Source organism: Dipteris shenzhenensis, chromosome 30 (assembly GCF_047967505.1).
Source record: "Dipteris shenzhenensis isolate YYH24624 ecotype China chromosome 30, Dip_SZ_1.0, whole genome shotgun sequence".
NCBI classification, from domain to species: domain Eukaryota; kingdom Viridiplantae; phylum Streptophyta; class Polypodiopsida; order Gleicheniales; family Dipteridaceae; genus Dipteris; species Dipteris shenzhenensis.
Window position 1 is genome coordinate 13,266,566 of NC_141625.1, and position 12,454 is coordinate 13,279,019.

The 12,454-nt window shown below is 42.2% G+C and overlaps 1 protein-coding gene across 1 annotated transcript; it reads left to right on the plus strand.

The window, feature by feature from the left end:
- Positions 1-286: 286 nt before the first annotated feature.
- LOC147881740 (uncharacterized) lies at positions 287-2,570 on the plus strand. The gene is made up of 2 exons (XM_087401805.1): positions 287-1,621; positions 1,723-2,570. Exons 1-2 carry the CDS (start codon positions 736-738, stop codon positions 1,800-1,802), a joined length of 966 nt encoding a protein of 321 aa, XP_087257931.1. The 5' UTR covers positions 287-735; the 3' UTR covers positions 1,803-2,570.
- The last annotated feature ends 9,884 nt before the right edge of the window (positions 2,571-12,454 follow it).

The following is a 12,454-nucleotide window of genomic DNA, read 5'->3' on the forward strand; positions in this document are numbered from 1 at the left end:
CTCCGTGTGTGTGTGTGTGTGTGTGTGAGAGAGAGAGAGAGGGAGAGAGTTCTTAAGAAAAGAAAGTGTGTGTGAGTGAGAGAGAAATAACCAAAATAGAAGGGGGCCACTTGGCGAAAAATGGTGTGGGACACTTTTTTAAGAAAAGTGTTACGATAGCTCTGCCTGGAAGGCGGCAATGCTGGCAGTGCTAAAAAGAAACTTCCAGGCAATGCTGGCAGTGCTAAAGAGAGAGTAATAACATTTTTTATCATTGTAAGGCGTGTGAACAATATAGGTCTTAAAAGGAATAACTAGAGAGCTCTCAAAGGGCAAACACAATTTGGCTCTTCTTTCTGCTCTCTCTCTCTCTCTCTCTCCCTCCTTCCCTCCTCCCCCCCTCTTTTGAACAACTACTATACACTTCCTAAAGCTTTTGGCTCTATCCTCTTCCCTCTCAACTACATGCTACACAACTCCTTGCATTGTCTCTTCACCACCAGTCGTAGGCTTTTGGCTTTCTCCTCTCGCATAAAGCAGTATATGCTTTTGTGTTTTCTGACAGCTTTTCTCTCAGTATCTCTCTCGTCGTCATGCATAGAAATTGACCCTTTGCCAGCTCCTCTTCCCCTTCTCGCTGCCTCTTCCACCTCCTCTCTCTTCACCTTCGTTATGTTCTTGCAATTTGCATTGTGTGGAAGTCCATCAGCAAGAACGACGTACTCTCCTGTAAGTCTTTCTTGAGTCAGATCAACGATGGTTGTAAGCATCTCCCTTGAGAAGGTTGGCGAGCTTGAACTTGGGTCGGAAAGGCCTTCCTACTCTGTCCATAGTTTGGACTGCTCTTTGAGGAAACTTAATCTGATCTGCCCTTCAAAGGCTCCTCTGAGCCCGAAGTCTGAGAATGAAATAGACGAAGAATGCTTTTTTTTCGACGGGGAATTAGAAAATCATGACGACGACGGTTTGCGTTCGTCATGTAAGGAGAAGTTGGGCTTGAATTCAGTGAGCTGCCACAATTTTGGGAAAGAGAGCTCTGAGGACCTTACAGATGGGTGGTTTTCTGACGACCCTTCCCCATTTCAAGTTTCTCGTCGCACCAGTTACCGTGATCTGGATCGTAGCTCTGAGCTTTTCAGAAGGGAGATAGAGAGCCGAGCTGTTGATATTCCTGAGTTTCAGAGGGAAAGGAGCAAAGGATTGAAGCCACGCCTACGAATCGGGGTCCGAGAGACCCTGCTAGAAGAAGCTTGGGAAAGAAAACGGGATCACATGCTTCAAGACAATTTCATCAAGTTCGTGAAGAAGAAGATGAAGCCGGAGCAACTTGGAAGGTGCGTGTCTGATTGTGGAAAAGTACTCCATTCGGGGACGGAAGCTGTGAAAACGTCTCGAACAAGAAGCCTTACTGACGACGATTTTGACGAGCTGCGAGGTTGTATCGATCTTGGTTTCCGGTTTGATGAGAATTCTATTCCAGACCTCCGAGAGACTCTTCCAGCGTTGGAAGTCTATTATGCGGTGCAGCAAAGCCTGCATGATTCTCCGAGTTCTATGTCACCGGTATCTCAAACATGTCAATCAGGTGGTTGCAGCTCTTCGTCCTCGCCGTTAACACCGACATGGAAGGTAGCCAGTCCAGGTGAATGATCTTCCTCATCCAAGCTTGGTTTTTAATGCGCGTGGATTGTGTGCATTATAGGCTTGCATATGAACAATTTTTGTGTCTGTGGTTGAATGCAGGCGATGATCCCAAAGATGTGAAGGGAAGATTGAGGCAATGGGCTCAAGCAGTGGCATGTAGTGCGAGGCTGTGCTATTAAAATTTCCATTGAAATCCTTTATATGAGAACGTGTATCATCTTACAAACAACAGTGAGCACATTTTCGAGCCGAGTTGACTTACTCACAAATTCTCGGCAGTAGCAATGCAAACAGTCGTGTTGTGAGTAGGAAGTTTGATATGCTGTAGCGACGCTCAAATTGTCAAGTGAAGCAGTGCAAGCTCGTCTGAGATTTGGTCATGTAGTGTCATAGAGGACTTGGCTGCCAGAGTTTGCTGTAATCGGTACTTGATGTTTCTTGAAGTTCTCCAGACTCCATCGATTCTACACAAGCTATTTTGAAGAACATAGTTTACACTCGGCTGCTCTACAGTAGAGGATATCCTGTTTAGTGACTCTGATATAGAGGATTGCTGTGACTACAGAAGGTATATATGGGAGGAACATGTTTCTCACATAAGTTTTGAAGCTTGAACCTAGACTAGCAATAATAGATGATGAGAAACAACTCTTCTTTTTGTTACTTGGATACAGAAGACTACCAGGCACGTACATGGTTTCTGTCGTGAGATAGGTACATCAGAGAATGGCTACTGCGGTTTATATCTGAAGAGGGGATCAGAGACTAAGCTACGTCTGTAAGGTCAGTCTGTTCATGTTGTCACGATGTGTATACTTCGACTAATCAAACCATTTTGGTCTGTACAGACTTCTTGCATCCTACGACAGTGACTTCCGTTATTGGTCAGCTTCATGTAAATTCATTCAAGGTGAATGTTTTCCAATGGCAATTATATTAGTTTTTTCAAACGAATAGGAACTCTACGTCTACGTGTGTATTGATTACTTGGAGCGCTGTGAACTAATAAAAAAGGGAATTGGAAACTAGTAATTTGGGTCTCAGCAATGAGATTTGTGAAACCTGTGAGAAATTAGAGGGCGTGCGCAAGTATGGTGAAACAATGAAGTTTGTGACATATACGCACACGTACACACACAGAAAATAAGAGAGTTGCTATTTCAATTCTATATTGCGGCAGTCGTTCTATTTCCAGTGGTAAGTTCGGTGACGTTTTTGTGTACATTTTTTCTCGAGTATATGTGGCAGTCTTTTGCGTTGAGCTCAATTGCTCAAAATGTCAGCAGAAACGTTTGCTCGTTTCCCTTCGCAATCTAAGGTTATTCTAGCAAAGCCAACCAGTTGTGTGAACGATATTAAAATAAATAATGCAATTACAAATCTAATTAAAACAATCAAATACGAAGAGTCGTGAAATTGAAAGACACGACGAATCGTATCAAAACAATGTAAACTCAATTCATTCAATAATACAATCATTCTACTTATGTCGTTCTAGAAGAAACACACTGCTACTCTAGATTTCTATATGGTATCTATGATCCACTAGGAGCCCAATCTCCTCCAAGAAAACTCTAGTGCATCATCCCAATCGTGACACTTGATCCGGACACCTTGTTACGATGGCACAGAATGCGACTAGGTCCTACAAGGTTGACACGTTGACCAAGAAGAACTATCAACTGTGGAAAATGACCATGGAGTTGTTATTGCAGAAACGTGACCTGCTTGACGTCGTCAACGGCGCACCCATGCCCGATCCAAACGATCCGACAAATGCTGCGACAGTTGCAGCCTGGACTACCAAGGATCTCAACGCCCGGCTAGAGCTCTTCCTACATATGGAAAACCTGCAAAAACAATCGATGAGAACATTGACCACTGCACATCAAATTTGGACACAATTGAAACATATGTTTGAACCAACTAATGTTTCGTCTCAAATTACAAACCTTAAAAAACTCATGAGAGTAAACATGAGTGAATCGGAAGAACTTCCACTACTACACACGAGTCCTATTGCGATGCGCAAGCATCGACATTTAGCGTGCGTGGGACACTAATCGTCGGTAACCAAAGCGAGATTCGTTAAGTGTCACTATATAGTGACTTTAGGCAAGTGTCGCTATATAGCGACACTTATTAGACTTGTGAATGGTCTCTATATAGCGACACTCAGACAATTCCCTATAGCGACGTTTTACAGAGTGTTTTTTCCCATACCGACTTTAAAAGAGAGTTTTGCCCAATGACAATTTTTTTTTCCTTTTCATACATGTTTGATCCTTTGAAAGAATAAAAGTACAAGAGCATGTACATCAAGCCTTTGAAGCTCATATATTCATGTCCAAGTTTGAGATGAAAAAAATTAATGAAGAGCATTTACATCAACGGCTTCATCCTGAGCCAAGTCTAACGCGCCAAACAAATCTATCTCTAACTCTATACCAAGTTGATCTCCTATATCATCATCGTACTCTAGCATCGTACGTTCACCTAAGACTTGATCATCTTCTTCAATAAAGTGTGGTGATTCTTGATGATCGTCATCTTCTTCCTCAATATCGTGATCTCCATCTTCCTCCCACACGATGTCATTATGTGCATCTTCCTCTTGGCTCATATTGTGATCTTCATCTTCTTCGCTAGATCCATCCGAATCAATTGGATCCGACATTGGTAGTGGCATCTCCATATCCACATCTCTATCTTTAAAAATTTGCTTACTTCGTGGTGCAACTTGGATCATGTACCACCATCTTGGATCAGAACGATCCGGATGAAAAACCAACTATATTGAAGATGGGTGCCAAATGCCATCAATTATATATCTAAAATTATGCTTAAGAGTACATGTATCAATGGATCTTTAAAAATGACCAGCTTTGATTAATTAAATCATTAGTATGCACTTGCTCACAATGCTTGGGAAGAACAAAAGTATCACCTTCATCGGTCCAAAGTTTGGTGGAGTTTATTGCAAAGAAACCGCTACTATCTTTTCTCACTGTCACATGGGGACTGTTGTTAATAGTTCTAAACCATTTTACATCAAGAATGAAAATACTAAATTGTCTGAAATCAATTTCATAGATTTCGCGTATGGTGCCACAATAATCCAACTGTGAGGAGAGAAGATTGGTATCCGAAGCACTTGCTTGACTATCCTGTGTGAAGTTAGCCATGACTCCACAATCATATGTGACTCTCTTTGAATTGATACGTTCCGCACAAAAATGTCATCCATATGACCATAATGCACTGTACTTTTTGTACTGCAAAAAAGCATCATTAAAACAATGAAGATGCATCTATTCTATAGCTTATATTGTCACAAATAATTACTTAATTACATCAAGAGGTAAGAAACTTACATGCATCATACATCCAGATGATAACTCGTTTATCGTCTCTCCATCGCGTTCGGCATTACGTAGACCTAGTTGTAGCCAATCAAGTGACATGTGAGTGGGGAGACGGGCGAGATCCCGTGGATATGTTGCGATCACCTGTACATCACTCTGAATCTCATCCTTACATTTATTCTTTCTGCTTTGGCCGCTTCATATCTCTCAATCCACTTCTGCATCTCCATTTGCTCTTCGCTCATCTTTCTTTCAATCCTTTTTCCTTGGGGAATCTCGCCAATGATGCGATCATCATCCTTGTTATGCCAAGCTTGCGGCATATCGGGATCTGTGGATGCAAGAAACTCCGTGATATATACAAATGAATCTTGCACAAGCCATCCCTCGGCCATGCTTGCTTCTGGTCTTGCTCTTTGTCTTACAAATCCCTTCAAAGTTTTCATAAATTGCTCGAGAAAAAACATCCATTGACTATGAACGGTACCTGCAATGGCCACCTCATCAACTATGTGCACAAGCAAGTGCACTTGAGTTGTCATAATGCTCGAGGGACAGTGCATCTCAAGCAAGCATACGGCTTCAATGGATTCCACCCTAGCCTTCTCGATGCTCGATATGGAGATCTCTTTTTGAGATATCCACCTATTTCACATGCCCATGTAGGATATATTCATAATCAGTCTACAGATTATTCAGTTTCAATTGAAGAAAATGCAATCAATGCGATTTGATAGTAAGCATACCTCACAATACCACTGATCTTGAATATAGCATTTCTAACATCTTCTTGTAAGCACCCTTTTATTGTAATTGGGAGGATGAACTATCAAAGAAACAAAGAAGTCATGTCAATAATATAACATAATCATAATTACACTAACACATCACAATTATCGGTACACTAATCCTACAGCTTAGAATACCTGTAAGACCTTGTGCCAATCATGGGACTTGAGCCCACTAAGCTTATTGTCCTTTGAAAATGCTCCTTTCAAGCACTGCATGTACCCTGTGGGTGTTTGAAAAGAGGCAATGTCTGCCTTGACCACTACCTCCTCTGTCATGGAGAGGATCCATGTTGCTTTCGGGAGGACTGAAACATGCACTTGGGGCCACAAACAAAACATCCTATTCATAGCACACAAGTCTTCTCGCACTCTCCATATCTTGGGTAGTCATGCATGGTCCACATCAAGATACCCCTGACCAAAATATCATTTGTTGATCTAGGAGCTCTGGAAATATCAAAGACCTGCACTCCTCTCCATAAGATTTGTAACTCCTCTATCAAAGGTACCATCTACACGTCCATATTTTTTGCCTTGTACTTCTCTGGCACAAGTAGTGCAAGCATGAGGTGTCCCTTCTTTATTGTTAGCCATGGTGGGATATTGTAATTCACCAAGACTATGGGCCATGTCGACCAAGCTGTCGAGCGTAAGCCGAAAGGATTCACGCCATCCATGGTGAGCCCAAGATGTAAGTTGTGTGGCTCCCTCGCAAAGTCCGACCACTGATTGTCTATGTACTTCCAAGCTGCACAATCTACGGGAATCCTCAATGTGTCATCAGTGGACTGATGAGATGCATGCCAAGTCATCAACTCCGCTATGGATTTGCATCGGAACATGTGCAATATTCTTGCAATGATGGGAAAGTGTCTCAAGACCTTTACCAGTATCTGCTCACCCTACAAGTCATCTCTATATCGTTCTTCCCCACACTTTGGACAACTAGCCAAATCTCCATGCTCACGATGACGAAAGAGAATACAGTCATTACGGCAAGCATGGATGGTATCATAATCCATACCCATCGTTTTTAGCACCTTCTTCGCTTCATCTCTTGATGCGGGCATGGTATTTGGTGCAAGAAACATCTTCTGGAGCAACCTATCACAATTCAAACATACATAGGCTTCGAATAATGATGATTCTCAAACATACATGATGACTCTCACCTCTCTTTTTCCCCTTTCTTTCTCTTTTTTCCTCTTTCAAAGCAACAAATTAGAAGTCATGTCACTAATCCTATAGCTTAGAATACCTGTAAGACATTGAGCAAGCTTAGAATCCTAGAGCCTGACATTGAGCAAACATTTACAGACTCCTGCATTCTTTGAATTAGAGTGACAGAAGTCTATATCTATTTGCTCAATGGTAGGCTATTGAAGCTTCACGTGGGGAAAAAGAGAGAAGGAAAGAGAGAAGAAAAGAGAGGAAAAGAGAAAGAAAAAAGAGAGAAAAGGAGAGGAGAAAAAGGAGAAAAGAGAGGAGAAAAGAGAGAAAAAGAGAGTGAAAAGAGAGAAAAAGAGAGATAAGAGAGAGAAAGAGAGAGTGAAAAGAGAGAGAAGAGAGAAAAAGAGAGGAGAAAAGAGTTGAAAAGAGAGGATAAAAGAGAGTCAAAATTCAAACATACATAGGCTTCGAATAATGACGATTCTCAAAACAAACAATATTCAAATAATGAGTCACCATTACTTTGCTTGCAGATTCAAGATTGAGAGACAAGCCCGTAGTTTAGACATCCTAGCACCCTCGTACAATTGTGTCGATTGCAACTCTCGCATATTGACCGCAGACTTTGACATCATGTGTACATGTGATGTAGTGCCCCTAAAAATATAATCCATAATGTCCACCATACCCTCGTCATCATCTGGCACATCCGGGAAACTATACTCTTGCTCAAAGTGTGAAGGTATATGCGCACCCTCGCCACCCTCCTCATCCTTCTCAAGATTTCGTGTAAATATAAGATCTTGTCTCAAGGTTTCGTGTCATAATGGTATCCAATATTAATCACGAACTCAAATAGCATTGGCTTACCGATGATCCATCACCACGTGCAACACCTACGGTGGGTACTGGTTCGGGCTCCTCCCCATACATCCGCAAGTGGCACATGACATTACGATGTTGATGTCGTGCTTCTCACTTGCAATGAGTGCAATGACAATGCAACCTCTCTGTAAGCCACTCTGCGCTCCCGGGCATTGGCGTATCATCTGATGATCATCCCTTCCACCTGCACACTTCCAAAATCACAACATGAGCTGCAAGGAAATCTAATAAGAATAAAAAGAGAGCCACCCATGAGCTCCTTTTCTCTCTTCTAATAATAAGTGCCCTGAACCGTCGCTATATAGCGACTCTTTGCCCTATTCTGTTGCTATATAGTGACGCTTTGTCCTGTTCCGACGCTATATAGCGATGCTTTTTGGATATAAACGTCACTATATAGTGATTGACCAACGTCGCTATATCATGTTTCCCCACTCCTCACCCCTACCCAGCCCCTCTTCCAACACTTGTGCTCCCTCTCGACCCTTCTCCCTCTCTGCTTGTGTGAAAGGAAGTTTTTCGAGAAGGTGGGTCTCTTTAACCAATGTAGATTCATTTTTTGTGAGATTTCGTTTTGTGAGTGTTGAAGCATGTTTCTCCTTGTTTTGCTAAGGCTATGTGCTAATTTTAATGCTTGATTTTTAGAGGTTAAGGACAAAAGACGAGATTTAGTAAAAGAAAGAAGACTCACCTCTTCTCTTTTTGGTATTTCTCTTCCTCCTCTTTCTCCTTGTTTGCCAAACTCATCCAATCCCTTTGAAAAGTTGCTTCTTTAAACTCCTCCTTCCTCTAACTAGTTATCTAAAAAAATAGTATGTTTTCTCTTTTTTGTAGGGCCAGTCCACGAAACACGGTTCGAGACTTTTCCAGGTAAGAAAGTGCTTCCTCTTTTTCCCTTTTGTTATTTTTGTAATTTGCATTGGCCTGCAGCTAACACCTTAAGCGCTAGCTGCAGTGATGGGCATAGGAACCCTCTCTTTCCCTCTCTTCTCTTATTCCCTCTTCTTCCCCTTTTCTCCTCTTTGTCTCCCTCTTTCCTCCCCTCTTTCCCTCATATGCTCATGCATAAGCATAAGCATAATCTTTCTCTCTTTTTCTCTTATGCATATGCTTTTCGTTCTCTTATGCTTTTGCTCTTTCCCCCTCTTCTTTTTCCCCTCTTTCAATCTCTTTTCCCTTCTTCCTTCTCTTATTTTCCACTCTCTTTTTTCCTCTCTTTTTCTCCTCTTTTCATAAGCATATGTATTTGCCTATGCTGATGCTTATGCATGAGCATATGCTCATATGCTCATGCATAAACACAAGCTTATGCTTTCTCTGTTTTTCTCTTATGCTCATATGCTCATGCATAAGCATAAGCATAAGCATATGCTTTCTTTCTTTTTCTCTTATGCTTATGCTCTTTTTCCCTATTTCTTCTCTTATGCTCATGCTCTTTTTCTCTCTTCTTTTTCCCTCTTTTGATCTCTTTTCCCCTCTTCCTTCTCTTATGCTTATGCTCTTTTCCCCTCTTTCAATCTCTTTTCCCCTCTTCCTTCTCTTCTTTTCATCTCTTCTTTTTTTCTCTCTTTCAATCTCTTTCCCCCTCGAGCATATGCTCATATGCTCATGCATAAGCACAAGCTTATGCTTTCTCTCTTTTCCTCCTATGCTCATATGCTCATACATAAGCATAAGCATATGCTTTCTTTCTTTTTCTCTTATGCTTATGTTCTTTTTCCCTCTTCCTTCTCTTATAAGCTCATGCTCTTTTCCTCTCTTCTTTTCCCCCTTTCGATCTCTTTTCCCCTCTTCCTTCTCTTATTCTTATGCTCTTTTCCCCTCTTCTTTTTTCCCCTCTTTCAATCTATTTTTCCCTCTTTCAATCTCTTTTCCCCTCTTCCTTCTCTTCTTTTCCCCTCTTTCAATCTCTTTTCCCCTCTTTCATTCATATTCTTTCTCTCTTTTTCTCTTATGCATATGTTTTTTCTTCTCTTATGCTTATGCTTATGCATGAGCATCTGTCTTCTTCTCCTTCTCCTTCTCCTTTCCTTCTCTTCTTTTTCCCTCTCTTTTTCTCTTCTTTTCATAAGCGTATGCCTATGCCTATGCCTATGCCTATGCCTATGCTTATGCTTATGCTTATGCATGAGCATATGCTCATATGCTTATGCATAAGCATAAGCATAAGCATATGTTTTCTCTCTTTTTCTCTTATGCATATGCTTTCTCTATTTTTTCTCTTATGCATATTTGGTTCTTTTTCCCTCTTTCAATCTCTTTTCCCCTTTTCTTTCTCTTCTTTTCCCCTCTCCTTATCTTATCCTTCTCCTTCTCCTATGCTTCTTTTATGCTTCTCCTTCTCTTATGCATATGCTTTCCCTTATATGCTTTCTTCTTCTTACCCACTCTTGTTTTTTATTTTTTGTTTTCATGTTTGTGTCTACGTTTGTCCAATCCCCCCAAATTAGACATGGGATCACGTCGCACTTCCGACGAGTATGGAAACCCTCGTAGGAGGAGACATCATGATATCTATTCTCCAAAGGACTTTGATTCCACTCAGGCGACACCTCAAGGGCCTACCCCTAGCCCAACTCCTCTTGGGACATAGCACTGTGACTACCCCTTGGGGAACTACTTTGCTAGCAGCCCATGGCTTTGTCGGGAGTCCCGACAAGTTTGTCGCACAGATGAATGATGTGGAGGCAGCGAGATTCTTCTCTCTGTGCTATCCCAGAGGACCTCAACAAATCCCTCTCCTACACTAACGGCTGAACCTACTGTCCAGCCATCCCCTCTAGCCCCTTCGACTGAGGGGTCATTACCTAGGCGTGCCCATCGTAAGGGAAGGAACAATAGGAGGGGTCGCTGCTTGTCTTCCCATGTTCAAGATCCCGATCCTGGACTCTCCCATCTGAACTCCCATCCAAACTGCCTGTCCTAGAATGAGCTCGCCCTGGTCGTAGACCTCTGGGGCCAAAGTCTGTGATACTGAGATGCAGACCCCTGCACTCCGTCCTACCACAGAGGACCACTCCTCTGGACCTCTCCCTCGGAGAAGGTGATGGCGTCGTCTAATGTCTGAAGCTGAAAACATGTATTCCTAAATCATAAGGATGTCCATTGCCCGTCCTACCAGTGCCCTCTGCAACTCCTGTCAGAGTATCACGTACTGCGACTAGCTATGGACATGGCCGTGGAGCCCGTGTACGTTCCAACTCACTATGGTCTAGCTCATGAGGACCGGGGACTCGAGAACAAGGCTCTCCTATGAGTGGGTGCCTATTCCAGAAAGACTCCTTTGTGTGATTTTGCTTATGTTGTGCTGACTCGAGAGACATAGATAAGTCAGCACACTCACATCCCTACAGGTCTCCACTTAGTCCTGAGACCTAGTACCAACAATCAAGTCCCTTGCCCTCTCATACTCCCACTGCTACTCCTCGCTCCGGAAGTGCTTGCAGTAACACCAGTCGCTCTGACTCTGCCACTACCATGAGTCCTCCTTACTTGATCGAGGACCTGTCCTATGAAATCATGGTTGCTAGAGAGATAATAGAAAATAAAAAGGGCACAGCAGTGATGGCCACCATGAGGCGGTTGATGAGCCACCACTTCAGGAGCAGCATAGCTACTGACTGACCAGTCAGAGTACCTCCAATCAACTTGGATACTTGACACCGGTGCAACTTGTCATTTAACCTCAGGGTTAGAATGGCTCTCCAACTATCAGACACTTGAAAAACCAGTCAAAATTCGATTTGGTGATAACAGTGTAACACATGCATTAGGTGTCAGCTCAGCCAACATAGAATTATCTGATGGCAACGTAGTGGCAATATTGAATATCTATTATGTTCCTAACATTGCTAAAAACCTTATCTCCGTAAGCAAACTAACAGACCCGTATACGTCTATCGAATTTTATCATACACATTGCACCATTCACCACAATCTATCGAATGGTCGCAATTATGTGGTAACCTATCCTAAATTTGGGCGCCTTTACCTTTTGGGCCGTACTCCTCATTCGGCACACGAAATCAACTCTATCACACACGATAAATCCTTCCCCTACAAGACACTGTTGTGGCATTACTGCCTTGGCCATTTAAGCCACCAGTATATGCTACACATCTCTAAACACAGACTAGCTCAACATTATTATTTACCTTCATCCAGTAAATTATCCCATTGCAAAGGGTGTATTTACGGGAAGCTCTCCAGTGCCAAATTTCCAACAAGTGGTGGTTCGAAGACCACCGCTCCCCTACAAAAAATTCACACTGATTTGTGTCAATTACCATGTCGCTCACTCTCAATCACTATTTAATAACCTTCATAGACGATTATATGAGATTTACAGTGGTCGCCTTCCTTAAACATAAAAACTCTAAAACCATCCTCAACTTGTTTAAAGCGCCTACAAGCAACTGGTCGAGAACCAACTTCCCCACACCATTAAAATATTGCAATCTAACAATGGTGGTGAATACATCTCCCACCAGTTTTAGACCTTTTGCCTTGAAAATGGCATACAACAACAATTCACTGTACCAGACATGCCCCAATAGAACTACAAGGCTAAACGAAAAAATAGAACTCTATTAGATTCGGCCCGTAGCATGCTTGAAATTG